Source organism: Thamnophis elegans, chromosome Z (assembly GCF_009769535.1).
Source record: "Thamnophis elegans isolate rThaEle1 chromosome Z, rThaEle1.pri, whole genome shotgun sequence".
Taxonomy (NCBI): Eukaryota; Metazoa; Chordata; class Lepidosauria; order Squamata; family Colubridae; genus Thamnophis; species Thamnophis elegans.
Window position 1 is genome coordinate 127,841,147 of NC_045558.1, and position 18,734 is coordinate 127,859,880.

The following is an 18,734-nucleotide window of genomic DNA, read 5'->3' on the forward strand; positions in this document are numbered from 1 at the left end:
CCTCTTAATTTCCTCTTCCAATTCTGTTTGTTTTAACCCTTGTTTATATCTATGTGTTTTATTTATATTCTTCAGCACTCCTCTCATATACGCTTTGCTTGCATCCCATACGAATTCCATAGGTGTACCCTTATTCATATTAAAAACAAAGTATTCAGATAACAATTTTTTACAATCATTAATATACTTTTCATATCTAAATAAGTTTTCATTCAATCTCCAAGACCTATATTATTCTTGCTGCTGTCCATATATGTATTATAATAAAATTGATTACCTTTGCAAACGTTCCTCTAATCATCCAGAACAAAAACATGTCCGGTTTAAATTGAATTTGAAGGCCTGTTATTTCTTGCAACCAGGTTCTTATTTTACTCTATTATTTCCTCGCTTCCAGAATGGGCCACCATTCTGGTATCAGTGGTCTCCTTGAGTATCACCCAGACTTTCAGAGAAAAAAGTCACAGTTCACACTTCGAATAAATTCCTTTCCAATCTTGTCTTTCCATTCCAGATGTCAATGGAGCAAAATCAAGGGTGAAATTCAGCAGGTTCTGGTAGGGTAAATTTTTAGTATTTCAGAGAAGTCACAAATACAACCTCTGGCTGGCTCCAGAGTGTGGTGGGAATGGATATTTTGCAGTATCCTTTCCCCTGGAGTGGGATGGGAATGGAACTAGTGGAATGGGAATGGAATTAGCCCACAGAACTAGTAGTAAAAAAAATGAATTTCACCACTGGGCAAAATGGCAAGTGAGATGATTCAGGTGATGTCTTGCACCATGACTTGAGATTCTTTGGAGTCTTGGAAAATGAGATTAATTCAGACTAGTAGTACATGTCCTGCCATATCTAACATAGATCAATACCCAAGTTGCCTGTTTTGGACATCCAAGTATGGTCTCTGAAAATGTCACACTTAGAATACATGCCTCTTTTCTTGAAACATAACTATGTTAGCAAGCAATAAATAAAGGAATCGTACCATAGATTGCAATATTTTTTTAAAAAAAAAAGATTGAACAAGAGAAATGAAATAGACAAATAGACATTGTATATGATAATAGTTTATTTTTCTTATAAATTCTGAACTAAACCTGATAATTTGAAAGGGTATAATTCTAGGATAGTAATATTGGATTGGAATATTAAATGATTCAATTTTACTACAGATAATTAGAAATAATAGTACAGGGTTAAAAATTGTCTGGAGGCAATAACAGGGGTTAAAATAGAATGGAAACCTGAAGTTTTTTTAATTAGGAATAATGTCTGCGAAATACAAAAAAGAAATCCAGTATTTAATACTACATATAATTACAATGGCAAGGATTGCCTTTGCCCAGAAATGGAAAAACAAACTAACTCCAAGCGAAGATAAAATAATAAGAAAGATTATGGATTGTGCTGAAATGGACAAACTAACTAAAGAAATCCAGGGAAAAGAAGAATCAGAATTCTACCAGATATGGAATAAATGGTATAGGTGGATGGAGGAAAGAAACAAGAATCAATGAAGGAATATAACAAAACTCAAAAAATAATAGTTATGAGTAAAATAAGAGGGTTAAGAATGGTGAAATCCAAATGAAATACAATAGAAGGGGAAATAATATAAGGTGAGTGGTATCGATTGATAATTGCTATTAGAAAGAACAGGAAGTTCCTCTTTGTATTGTATTGTGTAAATGTGGTGTACTTCTAAGTTTTGTGTATTTTACACGTTTCCTAATAAAAAAAGAAAAGAAATAATAGTACAAATAATTTTATGTTTTCCTTCTTAACTGTTCTCTATTGTTTAGTGCAGGCTTCAAGAGAATGATGTAGCATTTAGAGAAAAAAATGCAAATCAATAACCCAACACTAGACGCTATAATGGAGAAGACCTCTACTGCAACCATGTATTTTCCTTTGGTGCTCAGATATGATGGAACAAAGGACAGCCAGACACTGCAGAAGACCAACATGCTGAAGGTGATAAACTTGGCTTCATTGAAAGCATCAGGCAATTTTCTAGCTAGAAAAGCCACTGTGAAACTGATAAAGGCAAGGAAGCCCATATAACCCAAAACACAGTAGAACATGAAGACTGAACCTTCATTACACTGCAGAAAGATTTCTTTTGCCCCTGAATTTGTGTCAGCATCTGGGAATGGGGGAGAAGTCATCACCCATATAATGCAAATAATTCCTTGAATTAAACTGCAGCCCAACACAATGGACATGGCCAATCTTCTCCCCACCCATTTGGTCATCTTAGACCCAGGCTTGGTGGCCATGAAAGCCAGAACAACAATGATGGTTTTGGCCAAGACACAAGAAATAGCCACAGAGAAGATGATCCCGAAGGCAGTTTGGCGAAGGAGGCACGTCACCGTGCCTGGTTTTCCAGGGAATAATAATGAACAAAGAAAAGACAAGAAGAGAGCAATAAGGAGAACATAGGTGAGATTCCGGTTGTTGGCTTTGACTATGGGAGTGTCCTGATGTTTAATAAAGATCCAAAGGACTCCAACTGTGACCAAAGAAAAGAAAAGAGCAAAACTGACCAAAATGATCCCCAGAGGTTCTTCATACATCAAAAACGTTGCAATCTTTGGAAGACACAAATCCTGGTTAGCATTTGCATATTGATCTTCTGGACACTGAAAGCAATCGTCCATATCTAGAAAATAAATCAGCAACTTACAAATTGCATTGAAATCTAAACTAAACAGTGTATGTTTTATAATTTTCTGCCACCGAAAAAGGCGGGGATGTTGTCCATTGGCTCATCTCACTTCCGCATATAACCACCAGCCATTTTTTCACTATCAGAGGCCTTCAGGAACTTCTTCATACAGCAAGGCTAGCAAGGCTTTCCTGGAGGCTTCTGTAGGTGATAACAGAGCTCCAGATCGACCTTGCTGGGCAGTTTGGATGCAGATGGACGGTATGTGGCCGGTATCTCCTTCACTCATTGGAGCAGGCACAGCAAGACACATGTCGTAGCCATGCCCGTGCCATCTACCTAGGTGAAGACAATATGTGGGCGGGAGAGTTTTTCTTCTCTCTCTCCCTCTCCCTCCCTCCCTCCCTCTCTCTCTCTTCACCCACCCACCTCCTGCTCTTTTCTCCCACTCTTCTCCTGCGTTGCCTGGTCACAAGAGCTGAAGAAATGACAGCGGAGGTTTAAGCAGAGACACGATGACACCCAGAGGGGCGCTCCCCTCCACCATTGGTGGCAGGGTCTGCTTTATCGCACACCTCCTTTCTTACTCCAGCCCCTCTCCTCCCCTTGCTCAGCTGCTACTGCCAGGGTGCCGCCAGGGGAAGTGAAAGAAAGAGAGGATTCTGCCTACCAAGTATTCATCTGGCTAGTGTCCAGAGGTGGGTTCTGCATCCTGTTGCAACCGGTACAGTGCAACGGGGCCAGGCATCCACCACATGAATTCACGCAGTATACACACACACACATGCACAGCATGTACATACGTACTTACCACCCATGATGCTCCAGCTGCTCAGCAGAGCATTGCAAAGGCACTGTATGCTCCGTGCATGTGTGCAGAAGCCCTGAAAACATCCAATACTGGTAATGAGCGTGGGCAGGTGGGTGGGCCCTCTGGAGCACCATACCGGAACTTTACCTAGTGCTCCCAGAAGGCACAGGTACTCCCGTACTGGGGCATACCGGTCATAACCCATCACTGCTACCGTCCTTAATCTGGTCAGATTCAGCATATAAATTTGCTGATTTTGAGTGTGCGTGCATATGCACGCTTTTTATCCCCTGGTTGGGTATAAAAAACAGCTTCTAAAGTACAGCTGATCATCTGAGCAATGAGAAAAGCAGGGGAAACCCAAAAGATCACTTCACTCACTAGCACCTCATTAGGGCTGAAAAAAAGCTTCAAAAAAACTATATTTGGCATATAAATTGCACCCAAATTATTAACCTTTGGGGGGGGGGGAGAAGTGCATCTTATACTCCAAAATATGGTATGTATGTATCTGTCTGTCTGTCTGTCTGTCTATCTATCTATCTATCTATCTATCTATCTATCTATCTATCTATCTATCTATCTATCTATCTATCTATCTATCTATCTATACCAATTGTATATACTATATCTATCTATCTATCTATCTATCTATCTATCTATCTATCTATCTATCTATCTATCTATCTATCTATCTATCTATCTATCTATCTCTATACAGTATCTCTCTCTCTGTCTCTCTCCAGTATCTATCTATCATCTATCTATCTCTATATCTCTATATCTACCTACCTATCTATCCATCCATCCATCTACAAACACACACACATATATCCTGTAGGTATAGCTATATGTGCATATATATTTCCTACATTTTATATCATCCATTTGTCAACATTAATCTACAATGCTGAATTAAACCTTTTTTTGCTGTTTTGACTCACAGTTTAATTAGGTATATTTCCAGGATACCATAAGGTAAGAACTCACCTACGTGATTTGAAATCTTCCCATGTGGACATTTCAGACAATCATAGCAACAAAATGGCTTCCCTTCTATCTTGCTCCTAGTATAACCTGAATGGCACTTCTTATTGCATAAAGACAGAGGTTGGACCTGTTCACAAAGGAAAGGAGAGAATGGTTTTCTCTGTCAAATTTCTAGTAAATTGTAATACAGTGCTAAGGACGGTCCTTGAACAGTCATTCTCTTTCCCATTTGTGGTTAAACTTCTGTTTTAGGAAAGAATTAATTCAGTTGGAGAAAGTGTTCAGCCATACAACCATCCAGCACTACAGAGCATTAAATAAGTTAAGTAGCTTAATTAGGTTAAGGTAGTTAGGTATGTTTGAAAGCTAGATAGACCATTATTGCATTTGATTTTTCTACAACATCCAAATTTTTTGCAATATCCATATTTTTTAACATCTGTATGACTCTTGCTGAATGGGAAAACAGACTCTTTCAATATGACAAGAAACACCAGTTCTTAAATGCCCCCATAACTCCATTCACACATCCAATTTAGAAGACACGAAAGGGCTCACCAGGTAGCTTCCAGATTTGTGTGGAGAACATTTAGGACTCTTGGAGAATTTGAAATATTCTCCACCTGAATTTCTTTGTAGGATTTGGTATTAGCAGACCCTAAGGGATTAAAAAAAAGATATTTGTCTACAAGTCAAAATTGAACTGGACATACCTGATTAAACCTCTTTGGCCATATAATATCATCCTCATTAATAGTGAACCATTGGGAATCCATGGGTTCCATCCTTCCAACTCTGACTCTCTGAAAAGAGAGATTTGGGAATATGATCCAATTCATAATATCAAATCCAGTATCCAATTTTCCATTTTGATTGAAAGCAATCTTTTGTCCAACAGTGTTATTAAATGAGACTCGTCTCATTAATTGGTTAAGCTAAATGGGAAGAGAGGGAAAGAGAGAGAGAGAGAGAGAGAGACAGATAGAGACAGACAGACAGACAGACAGACAGAGATGAGGTGTCAAGGTTCCAAGTAATAGATCCATTGCAAGCAAAAAATCGGGCGCAGATGAATTCCTCAAAGAATAGCTTTATTGGAAATATTGTATTGGCACATATCTGGTGAAAACCAACTCTGAAGGGCCACTTGTTTTTCACACAATTAAAAGTTTTTTTCTCTCAATCACACAAAAATTCACATGACCCAATCATGGCAGCATCCACAAGTGGTAACTTCACTCCTTCCTTCAGCCAGGTGTGAGAATGTCCTTGGTTCCCTGGGGAAAGTATCCTATTTTGAGTATACAACCCTAGCTAATCTCTAATCCCTCCCCTCCCTCAGCTCCAGTGTGACAACACTGAAACTCCAAAATGGCTTCGGCCAGATCAGCTTCAGGGTTGACATATGGTAATTCAAAGTGATAAGATTCAAATCACATTTCAAAGATACCAATATTTTTTCAATGTTTAAGAGAGATGAGTAGGCAACGCAATAATAATAAATGATTTTGGTAACCTTTGGAACACATGTATTCATGTTTTACAATATAAAATATATATTGCAAAACCAAATAAAGTAAATGGCATAAGACATTTTAAATCCTTGTCTTAATGAATGTGCAGGTATTATAATATTGTATATGCAGATATCTTTTTATACATTATTTGGATTATAGTTAGCCAGAAGGTGACGTTTAGCAAAACTACATGTTTTGATACAACCTATTGGAAGAATGGATTAATTTAGGTTTGGAACAAGGATAATAAATATGTGGTGCGGTGAACAAGAGGTAGAGCTCTTGCCTCACAATCAGGAGGCTGTAAGTTCAATCCTAGGTAGAGGCAGATATTTCTCTCTCTGGGCATACTGAGAATATATCTGCTGAAGAAAACTCCACATTGGCGACATGAATGGCATCTGGCCATTAAAACACTCAACTTGCTCCATTAAATTCACCAGACACAATAGGTTATGGGGCCGGTAAAAGAAGATAATGATTAGGATGGTAAATATGATGAACAGCCAGTAATTAACCTGGCTTGAGTATTTACTTTCCAGAGCTTTTGATCCAGATGTTCCAGTTTGGCTTCATGTCCTCTAGCTCTGTATTCCACCATCAATGAATGGAAGTCATGCAAAGCATGTGCCACCACATGGATGGCATTGTAGATGCAGTAGCTATGGCTAGTCATGTCCATTTCAAACACAGATGTAGGAAGAGTTTCCAGTTTTTCCTTCCCAGTGCAGGGAACCTCATTTTTATCTTCATTCATAACAGAGATGGAGAAGGAACATTCAAAGGCACTTTCCCAGAAGAGCTTGATAAAGCTATTTTCTTTTTCTAAGATGGGGTTCTTCATCTGAACAAATTCTTGGAATCCTGACACCTTCTCTGAATGAATTGCAAAAGACAGAGCACCATGGAGGAAGACTAGGTCACTATTCCTCAGAAAGGGAAGCGAAGTGAAGTCCATCTCAGCTGTCATAACCCAGATTTTACCCTGTCTCCATAATGGTGCATCTTCCTCTTTCAAATTAGTGGAAAGAAGCCTCAGAATTAAAATTCCATAAATTTCACCATGGACCAGTAGTACATTAACAGTGCTTTTCATAACCACCATGTACATTACAAGTCCCACATCCACCACCTCAGCAATGTTATTCGAATAATCAACAATGGGAAATCTTTCAATGAAGTCTAGACAGATCCCCTTCTGGGATAACATGGGAACCAGATCTTGTATGAACTTCTCACCATTATCACTATCCCCAGTCAATATGCCAATCCACGTCCATTGGAAATGCAACAGTAATTGAAAGATTCCTTTATATTGATGGTCCATAATCGGGAACATTTGTTGATACAGAATAGCTTCTTTTTCTGTACTACTTTCAGTGGAGGAACCATACATTAACTTCAAAAAACAAAACAAAACAGGAAATAGGCAACAGGACACTTATTCTCTCTCTTTTTTTTTTTAAAAAAAAGATATTATTCAGCCATTTAAATGACAATAGATATTAATACACATTCCTGTTTGATTTTCAAATTTTATAGTGCAACAGACAATAGAAAAATTTATCTTATAGTACATTAGATGCTCTGAATGTAAAATTCCTATTAGAATCCATCCAGTTTCTTCAATTCTGTTGTCTCAATTGCTGTCATTTTCTACAGCATACAGCATATTTCCTAAATTCACCCCACATTTCTTTCTCTTCCTTCAATAATATTAAAAGGAACTGATAGATAGTCCCATAAAATACTTTTTATCTTTTTACTGTTTTTAGAATGTTCTAGATGCAATCCTAACTTGCATTAACAGAAGGATTCAATCAAGGTCACATACAGTACTAATACCACTCTATAAAGCCTTAGTAAGACCACACCTAGAATAATGCATCCAGTTTTAGTCACCACAGTATTAAAAGATGTTGAGACTCTAGAAAAAGTGCAGAGAAGAGCAACCAGGATGATTAGGGGACTGATGGCTAAAACATATGATGAACGGTTGCAGGAACTGGACATGGCTAGACTAGTGAAGAGAAGGACCAGGGGAGACATGATGGCAGTTTTCCAATATTTGAGGGGCTGCCACAGAGAGGAGGGGATCAAGTTATTTTCTAAGTCACTTGAAGGTCAGGCAAGGAATAATGGATTGAAACTGGTTAAGCCTAGAAGTGGCTGGTCAACCTAGAAATAATGATAATTTTTCTGACCGTGAGAACAATCAAGCAATGTTACAGCTTGCCTTCAAAAGTTGTGGTAGCTTCATCACTGAAAGCTTTCAAGAAGAGACTGGGCTGTGATTTGATAGAAATTGTGTAGGGTCTTCTGCTTGAACAGTGGGTTGGAGTAGATGACCTACAAGGTCTTTCCAACTCTGTTATTCGGTATTTTGTATTTATTCTGTATTTATCTGTATATTTTTCGTAATTGTTTTTCTTCAATCAAACATTAATAGTTAATTAATCCTTGGGAAGGCACAGCATACTTGTTGATTTTTAGGTCTTTCGAACAATACAAGATCTAAAGGCTTAAGGTCATAACCTTAAAGTCTTTAGTATGCCACAGCAGAATTCTCTTGAAGTATATAGAAGTCATCAATTTTTGTGAAAATGATTCTCTTTATATCAAAAATATAGCATAAACATATCCATTACAATAAGGGAACAGTACATGGATGGTTATCTATTTGATCTGGGCTCCATCAAAGCTGATACCTGTGGCATCTTGTAAAGGGACAGGATGGTAGCCATGTGTAGACACACATCAGCAGTAGGTCCTCCAAGGACTGCTATTGGTCGGTGCTGTGTATCACAGTTGTAGTTAGAGATGAACTGGCCCTTTGTAGAGAAAAGTTCCAGTGAGGCACGATACGTCCAACTTGTCATGAAGTAGGTGTTATAGATCTGAAAACCAAGAGTGTGATTGGGTAAAAGATGAGGGTTTCTGTTGATTTCTTTGATGGCAAATTCTAGGGCCAAGATGTGCTGGTAGATTGAAGTCATGATCCTGAAAAGGAAATACATATTTTTTAACTATGCATTCAATTAAAATGAAAGGACATAACATACAGCTGAACTTACTAAATTAGTATTGCAATTATTTTGAAATGAATGAGAAGTGTCATAACTGACTGTTTTGCCTTTGAAAAATACCAGTTATGAAAATGATTCTTCTCTTCCTTACTATTATCTATCTCTTCCCACTTATGACTATAACCATATTGCTTGTATCTTTCTATTTATATTGTTTCCTAGTGTGATTTGATAGCTTATCGGCAACCTTGACTATCACTATGTTGTATCTTTATTCTTGATGAATGTATTATTCTCCTTATGTACACTGAGAGCATATACACCACAGACAAATTCCTTGTGTATCCAATCACACTTGGCCAATAAAGAATTAGATTAGATTAGATTAGATTAGATTAGAAGGTTTATTTATATGCCGCCCTTTTCCCTGGGGGGACTCAGGGCGGCTCACAATCCAAAGGGAAGGGGGGAAAACAGACTTTTTACATATAAGACAATACATAATTAAAACACAACATTCATACCATTCGGGCGGGTTACAATCTTTAGCCCCAGGCCTGACGGGATAGCCAGATTCTGAGGGCTGTGCGGAAGGTCTGGAGGGTGGTGAGGGTACGAATCTCCACGGGGAGATCGTTCCATAGGGTCGGAGCTACCACCGAGAAGGCTCTCCTCCGCGTGGTTGCCAGTCGGCATTGACCAGCGGATGGAACTCGGAGGAGGCCTAATCGATGAGATCTAATAGGTCGTGTGGAGGTAATTGGCAGTAGGCGGTCTCTTAAGTACCCAGATCCACTACCATGGAGGGCTTTATGGGTGGCAAGTAGCACCTTGAAGCGTATCCGGAGATGTACATTGTTGTTATGTTCTATTCTATAAGACATAGCCAATCCATTGCCCAGGAAAGAATTTTGGGATACTCACTGCAAGAGATGAGATTTACTCACTGAGCACAGAGATCCACTCACTACTGCAAATCACATCTTTCAGCTTTAGCAGTATATAAATATTCCAATCATTCCATCAAAAAGAATTTTATCTGAGGTTCCTTCTACTCTAGGAATGCTTTCCCGTCATAGAGCTGGAGCTTAGCTGTTCTTCCTCCTTTTCTCATATTTGGTGTTATATATCCTTTTCCTGAATACAAAATTCTATTTTTGTGAAATGCTTGATGATTTTCAGATAATCATGGAAAAAAATGAAGGGGAAAAAAAGAAATATTTTTTCCTCAGGATATAATCAATCACAATATGGAGGATGTGAGTTCAATCCTAAGTAGAGGCAGATATTTCTCTCTCTGGGCATATTGAGAATATATCTGCTGAAGAAAACTCCACATTGGCGACATGAATGGCACCCAGGCAGTAAACACTAGCTCCATTCAATTGCCCAAGACCAACCACGTGAGGAATTAAAGCAATAGCAATAGCGCTTATATACTGCTTCACAGTGCTTTACAGACCTGTTTAAGAAGTTTACAGAGTCAGCCTATTACCTCCCAACAATCTGGGTCCTCATTTTACCCACCTCGGAAGGATGGAAGGCTGAGTCAACCTTTTGCAGGTCAGGATCAAACTCCTGACAGTGGGAAGGCAAAGTTAGCCTGCAATACTGCATTTTAACGACTGCATCCCCACAACTTTCTTATGGCATAAGTTTTCCTGCTTGAAGCAGGGGGTTGGACTAGAAGACCTCCAAGATCTCTTTCAACTGTTATTCTGTTCTGTTCATGGGTTATGGATGAGGTTAATGAAAAGAAATATGGTGATTCTGGAAGGAAGGACGAGGAGTAGAGGGTAAATGACTAGAGTGACATCCACCAAAGAAGATATGTTGGCAATCACTGGAAGCGATAAATATGAAAAGGTGTTTGAGTTGTAATTAATTTATTTTCTGTTAGTAAAATATTATACAGCGTGATTCCTCTAACGAACCTCAATCAATGCATGCGTAACAAGTACAAATACAAACTCTAATTTTTCTAATCCTCTCATAATGGATAATGAGTCATGGATAAAGCTTATGAAACTGAAATGTTGATGGAAAAGGAGGAAGAGTAGGAGGACGAAGATCCAGCAAAGAAAATATGTCAATGATTACAAGTAAAGCTAACATAAACATGAAAAAAATCTTCAGAGTTCAATTTAATTTGTGTTCTCTGTATAAAATCTTACACAGTGTCCTCAAAGAGCTCCTTAGAGGGTTGTTTGCTGAAGTCTATCATTGTCTGGAAGACATAGAGCTGAGAGAGCAAATTCACAACGATGACATTTCCTGACTGATACTGCTTGTGAAGAAAAGGCAGAGGGTCACTTATGCTGCATTGAGCTCTACGAATCTTGCACATCATTGGAGGTAAAATCAGACTAACCAAAGCTGCAAATATCATCACCTTCGACAATAGCATTTCCTCTGTAAGCCAATTTCCCTGCTCCATCATTCTCTTTCATTAAATATAATTCTACTTGAGCTAATGGCTCAGCCATCCCCCAGGATTTAGAGGTGAATTTGAAGTAATTACACAGGGATTGATAATTGCAACAGAAAAGTCCCCAATTTCAGAAGCAAAGCTCTGGAAACTTTGAACAAGAAAACATTGCCAATTTAGCTAAGATTACTTTTAGCATCTCATAGTGTAGTAGTAAAACATACAGATGTTTCTGATGACTGAGAGCAAGAGAAGAATCTTAACTAATATTTGTTGTTATTAGTTGAGAAGTTGTGTCTGACCCATCAAGACCCCATGGACAACATTCCTCCAGACCTTCCTGTCCTCTACCATCCTCTAGAGTCCATTTAAGCTCATGCCTACTGCTTCGGTGACTCCATCCATCCATCCACCTCATTCTGTCATCTCTTTCTTCTTTTACCCTCCATCTTTCCCAGCATGAGAGTCCTTCCTTCTCCTTAGGTGCCCAAAATATATGAGTTTCCTCTACAGGATCTGGCCTTCTAAGAGCAGTCATGGTTGATCTCTCCTAGGACTGACCAGTTCGATCACCTTGCAGTCCAATGGACTTACAGAAGACTTGTCCAACACCATAGTTCAATTGAGGGTGAGCTGAGCACTGTCAATTCTTTGGAGCTTAGACTTTGTTATGGTCCAATTTTCATAGCCAAGCATTGCAACTGGGAAAACCATTGCCTTGACTATACACACTTTTGTTGGCAGAGTGATGTCTCTGCTTTTTAGTATGCTATCTAGATTTGCCATACCTTTCCTCCCCAAGAGCAAGCGTCTTTTAATTTCTTGGCTGCAGTCCCCATCTGTGGTGATCTTGGAGCCCAGGAAAATAAAGTCTGTTATTATCTCCATTTCCTTCCCATCTATTTGCCAGGAATTGAGAGGGCTGGAGAAGTAAGTTTTCTTCACATGTCTTAATGCTACAATAACATTGAACAGAATCACTTTATTGGGGAGGTGAGTGGCATATAAATTTAATAAATAAACAAGATAAAGAAACATGAGCATATATCTGGATTTGGCTAGATTCACTTTTAGACTTTGTTTTTCCAAAAGTTCAGGCATTGTTTATGACACACCCCCTGACCAAGAGCTTGTTTACTTATTTATATGTTTATAAAATGTGTATGATGTCCATCTCTCTACCAAGCAACTCTGGGCAGCACTTTTAGCCAAATCCATCCAATTCCCAGGAAAACTGTAAAAAGGTAGAAAAAAAGTGCAAAAGAGTAGATGTATGTAAACAAGATGGAATTGTTTAAGTCTGTGGAACATCACAATGCAGGTAGAAAAGGCGTGAAATTTTTATTGTGGCAGATATCCCTGAACATAAAGGTAAAGGTTCCTTTTGCACATATGTGCTAGTCGTTCCCAACTCTAGGGGGTGGTGCTCATCTCCATTTCAAAACCGAAGAGCCAGTGCTGTCTGAATACATCTCCATGGTCATGTGGCTGACATAACTAAATGTAAAAGGTGCATGGAACGCTGTTACCTTCCCATCAAAGGTGGTCCCTTTTTTCTACTTGTATTTTTACGTGCTTTCGAACTGCTAGGTTGGCAGAAGCTGGGACAAGTAACGGGAGCTCGCTCCATTATGCGGTGCTAGGGATTTGAACTGACGACCTTTCTTTTTTTTTTTTTAGAAATTCTATTATTATTATTATTATTATTATTATTATTATTATTTCAATTTAAAACAAGTACAATATCTTTCTTTACATGTTATAGAAAATGTATCAGTCAGTCACAAATAAACTTTGGTACATCTCCTCCACAGTCAACAAACATAACTCATATTAACTCAAGTATTTTAACTCAGATATTCATACATATCACCATTGTCATATATCCATTTTCATTTGACTGTAATTATTATTTGAAAATATTGATAATAATAAAAATCTTAAACAATACATGCCCACACCAGTGGGGAAAAAAAATCAAAACAAAAACAAAAACAAAAAAGACAAAAACAAAGGAGACAAAAAGAACAAAAGACAAGGCAGGGAGGAAAAAAACAAAAAAGAAAAAAAAACACAGGTTTATTATATATATATATATATATATATATATATATATATATATATATATATATATATATATATATATATATATATATATATCACAGCTGGTTACAATACGTTTTGGTGCATCTCTTCCATTAATTCATATTAATTCAAATATCTTAACTCAAATGTTTACCATATTGACATCATTATACCTCCACTTCTAGTTAACTACAATTATTTAAACGTCTTTCAACCTTAACTATGCCAAAAAGTTAATTCATAACTACATGCTGACATTTCATTTACTTGTTTGTAAAATCCTCTATTGACATCAAATCCTCATATCCTATTTTAACTGAATATCCATCATATTTAATACCAAGAATTCCATCCTCCATGCAATATAATTTATTATCATTCTCCCTTCTTTGTAGTTGTATCATATATCATAACATTTTCTCCATATTAATTAATATTTAACTGTATATATTTTATTTTATTTTTTAGTAGTGATAGTTATTGTTATTATCACAATATTGTAATATAAAGGTTATTATTTATGTGTAGCCCAAAAGTATTTCCAACCTTCCTTTCTCATATCCAATTATTATTTATCATATCAACTCCACATTATATACATTACTATCAATATCAATTATTATTCAGCTATATCTATTACAAATAAGAGTAATCAGATTTAGCTAATTTTAAGTTGTATTCTTCCATCTGTCAGCCTATGTCTCTTGTTCTGCTCCGGGCAATGAGGTTCTGCTCGGGCAGCCAGTTAACTCCACGCTTAGGAATATCTTTCAGATCACGTTTATTATCAGGCATCCTTAATAGCAAAACTTACAGTTCAGTGTTAAGATTCTTCTGACTTTCCATGATCTGTCCCATCACGTAGTGTAAAAAGACATTAATTCCTCTAACCCATGCTGCTGGTGCAAAGCTGCTTCTGGTTGTGCCGATGGCGATTCAGTGAGTGCCCAGTAATAAATCAATTTCCCGGGCAGAGTACCCCACTGTCCAATCAGGGAGCACAGATGTGGTCACATGTTATGGGACTACATTTCCCATGAGGTAGTAACATTTCCCATGAGGTAGTTTCTTAAAGGAGACAGCTCTTAATTCCTAAATTAGCTATATACTGTTGGGACAGCACACTGGGACAGCACATCTCTCCAATAGCAAAATCTTCTCAATCCTATTGCCATTCGTTGAATAAATTTACCAAATGTTTTTATAAGCAAGTCCAAACAGGGATATCTTCGCACCTTTTTGCTCAGAATGTCACTGGTGAGATAATAATGTTGTCCCAGGCTTATAAAACTTTTCAAGTTGACTTTAATTCTCAAGGGTGGAGTTTTCATTTCTCCTGCGCTCTGTCTCTTAAAATAAATCTTCTTTATAGCTCCCCCCCTTTCCAGCATGGCATTCCTTTCTTCCTCTGAGATAGACCAGACGTCATTTCTCACATTTTCCACTTGTATTTCAGGAACATTCAAACATTCAACGTTCTCACCTTTTCCTTCATATTTTAGAGTCAAGTAATCCAATTTTTTTTCAAGTTTTTGAAATGAATCAAACAGCTTTTGAAATGCAGAAAGAAGAATCTGAAGTGAGCCCTTAGGGATATATTCCGACGCCATGTTGTGTCGTAGTTAGAATTGCAAGTAAAAACACGCTGGAAGCTGTGCGTTCTTATCTGATCTTAAACACAGCCAAGCAATAAAAGTGTCAGATCGTGAAGGGCTAATTAGTAGAAGGTTAGCTTTACAACCCACTTAGAGAAAGTCACGGGGGGGGGGGGGATGTCAAAGAATTCCTTGAAGTGTTTAAGAAATAAAGTAACCACCGGCCATAAATCCATAAAAAAAGACCAATTCGCCGCTAAGTTCTTCTATTCTTTGATTTCAATTAGCTTAAATTTTTAGTGCGGACCATCTCTCTTTGAATAATAAAATCAGCTTACCAGATGACATCACTTCTACCATTCTTAGGGGCAACCTGCAGTTTCAGTTAGCATAAAGCTAATTCAAAAAGGAATTGGCAGGAGGGGTTAATACCAAGCCCCCCCCCCCCCCGAGACTTTGCGAACGTCTCTGAGGTCACTGGGTCTCCCCTTACCTTTCACTGTCGTCTCCGGGACAGCTAGGGTCCATGACCCGTCCAAAAATCCTTCGGAATAGGGGAATTTCAGGAATAGCCTGAAACTCCATCTTCTCACTGCTACGCCCCGCCTTCTTTGAACTGCCGACCTTTCTGATTGATAAGCTCAGCATCTTAGCCACTGAGCCACCACGCCCCCTATCCCTGAACATAAATACAAACATTTGTCATATTTCTTCATCTCGGACTGTGGGTGCTGTGGAACTAAGGCTAAAAATATTAGACAAACAATGATTATGATTAAAAACTTTTACATTACAAAAGGCACAACAGTTTAAAAACGATAGAAAAAACATATTAGGCTGACGAGATAGCTGTTAATTACCCTTGAGCCATGTCAATACTTCTTAGTTATCTCCTCAGTTCCCCAAGCCTGAGGAGATAACTGAGTCTGGGGGGATTTCAGGAAAGTTAAAAAGGATGGGGGACAGCCTCACTTCGGGGGTTCCCTTCCAAACACCCAGCTTAACTAATCCCCGTTCAACTCTCCCCCAGAAGAGAGAATTATTACTCAGTGGGAAAACCCACATAATCAGGTTTGTAAGGCAGAGAGGTTCTCCTCTAGAACTGGTTGCTTTGGAAAATAGTTCGACTCTTCGCGCGGCCAGGTATAAGTAGAGCCCATCTACCAGCCCATAGGTAAGAAAAGAGTGACAAACTGGCGTCACGCCGCTAGAAGTGATCGGAGCGGGAAACAGAAACGGGTAGCCCAGGATTATAACCTAAGCCGCCGCCTTCTCTTCCGATCCGTCCTCCTGTCCGCTCCTGTAGCAGTTTGCGGAGAGGTGTACGGGCGCGATGAGCGCACTAATTCACGGCAGCAAAGTCAGCCTGACTTGCGGCTTTTCCCGTCCCATCCAGCCTGCGAGAGAAAGGGGTACCTGAGCTCACCCCCCGGCTCACTCCTCCGACCTCCAGGCTCACTCCTCCGACCTCCAGGCGCCAGTCGAGGTTGGCACCGGATCTATGGGCTTGATAAGCGCGGGAGGACGCAGACGGCGAGTCCATCGGCAACGGCTTCTCCGCGCGCGAGAAAAAAACTTGCTTCTCCACAAAAGGGGAAATAACCGAGAAGATCCAAGTCAGTCATCAGTCCACGTAAGTGCCATCAAAATCCACTAATTTAACCATCCAATGGAGGGGGACAAACCATCCAGTTTTCTGATCTATTAGAAATCTTCAGGGTTTCTTTTTTCTCTGTCTCTGTCTCTCCCTCCCTCTCCGTCTTTCTCCCCTTCTCTCTCTCCCTCCGTCTCCCTCTCTCTCTCTTCCCCCTTCTCCCTCTCCCCCTGTCTCTGTGTCTCCCCCTTCTCTCTCTCTCCCCTCTGCTTGTTTCTCTCCCCTTCTCCCTCCCTCTCTCTCCCCCTTCCCTCTCCCTCTCCCCTTCTCTCTCTCCCCTCTGCCTCTGTCTCTCCCCCCTTCTCCCTCTGTGTATCTTTCCCTCCAGTTCCCTCTGTCTTTCCCTCTTCTCTCTCCTCCCTCTCTCCCCCTTCTCTCTCTCTCCCTTCTCCCTCTCTCTCTCCCTTCTCTCTCTCTCTCCCCTCTGCCTCTGTCTCTCCCCCCTTCTCCCTCTGTGTATCTTTCCCTCCAGTTCCTTCTGTGTCTCTCCCCCTTCTCTCTCCTCCCTCTCTCCCCCTTCTCTCTCTCTCTCTCCCTCTCCCTCTCCCCTCTGTCTCTGTCTCTCTCCCTCGAAATAGCTTTTCTTGTACCTATGGTTGATATTTTGGTAAGTTTTGTCTCATGGTCACTGTTTCTTCTTGTATTTTTTTGTGTAGGTAGGAAACAGAATGGAGGTTGAGAATCTCACCTCTATTAGGGAGTTTCTCTTGTTGGGACTTTCTGCTCATCACAAAATCCGATGATACTCTTTTCCACAATTCTCCTCATTTATTCTCTTACCCTTCTGGGGAATCTGGCAGTTATCATGTTGGTTCAGCTCAACCCCAACCTCCACACTCCTATGTACTTCTTTCTGAGCCATTTCTCCTTCCTGGAGATCTGTTACACCACTAGCACCGTGCCCCAAATGTTGGCTCACCTCCTGTCAGGTAACGGAACCATCTCCTTTATCCGTTGTGCAATTCAGGTGTATATAAGCACAACTTTCGGTGGCCCAGAATGCTTTCTGCTGGCTGTCATGGCCTATGACCGCTATTTGGCCATCTGTCATCCCTTGACCTATGCTATAACTATGGACAAGAGGCATCAATGGATGCTAACCACGGTTTCCTGGGCAATTTGTTTCCTAATTGCAGCTATCAACATCACTCTGACTTTTCAGCACACTTTCTGTGGCTCCAATCATATCAACCACTTTTTCTGCGAGCTACCCTTAGTAGTTAAGCTTGCATGCAGCGACACCAATATAACAGAAACTATTCTGTTTTGGACATCGGTCCTGGTAATCCTTGGTCCACTTATAGTTGTTTTGACCTCCTACGCACGTATCCTGATCATGGTGTTCCAGATGAGGTCAACAGCTAGTTGGCACAAGGCTTTCTCCACCTGTGCCTCCCATTTGGCAGTGGTCACCTTGTTCTATGGCACCCTCATCTCTATGTACCTGAAACAAAAGTCTGAGTCGGCTTCCAATCTTAACAAACAAATTGCTGTCTTTTATACTGTGGTGACTCCCTTAATCAACCCTATCATTTACACCCTGCGGAACAAGGATATCCACAAGGCAGTGGCCAAAATTCTAAAACGGAGGCCCTAAAGGCAAAATAACACAAGGAGAGATTCCCTAATGCCTTTAACTGATCCAGTTCAATTATTTTGTTTAACTGGTATTTTTCAGATGGTTCAAAATTTCAACTTCCAGAAACTCTCAAAAAGGGTGAGATTTCCCCAACCTGGGCATAACTCCATGTCCTTCACAGAAGGATACATATTCTCTACCTGTGGTCTTTTCGGGTTGGATCATTCTGAAGAAAGGCTTCTACCTTAATATATTATAGTCCTCTACGCAGTGGTGGGATTCAGTTAGGTTTACCACTGGTTTGCAACTGTGAGTACGTATGCATGCAGCCTTCCATGCATGCACTTTGCTCACGCACGGGGCGTTGAAAACGAGGCT

At 39.6% G+C, this 18,734-nt stretch overlaps 1 protein-coding gene and 1 pseudogene across 1 annotated transcript; one reads left to right on the forward strand and one right to left on the reverse strand.

Moving 5' to 3' along the window:
- Positions 1-1,695: 1,695 nt before the first annotated feature.
- Positions 1,696-8,979, reverse strand: LOC116522722 (vomeronasal type-2 receptor 26-like). The gene is made up of 4 exons (XM_032237744.1): positions 8,698-8,979; positions 6,525-7,388; positions 4,473-4,599; positions 1,696-2,665 (listed from the first exon to the last, which is right to left on the reverse strand). The coding sequence occupies exons 1-4, from the start codon at positions 8,866-8,868 to the stop codon at positions 1,767-1,769; spliced, it is 2,061 nt and encodes a 686-aa protein (XP_032093635.1). The 5' UTR covers positions 8,869-8,979; the 3' UTR covers positions 1,696-1,766.
- An 8,466-nt stretch (positions 8,980-17,445) lies between these two features.
- On the forward strand, positions 17,446-18,374 carry LOC116521733 (annotated as a pseudogene).
- The last annotated feature ends 360 nt before the right edge of the window (positions 18,375-18,734 follow it).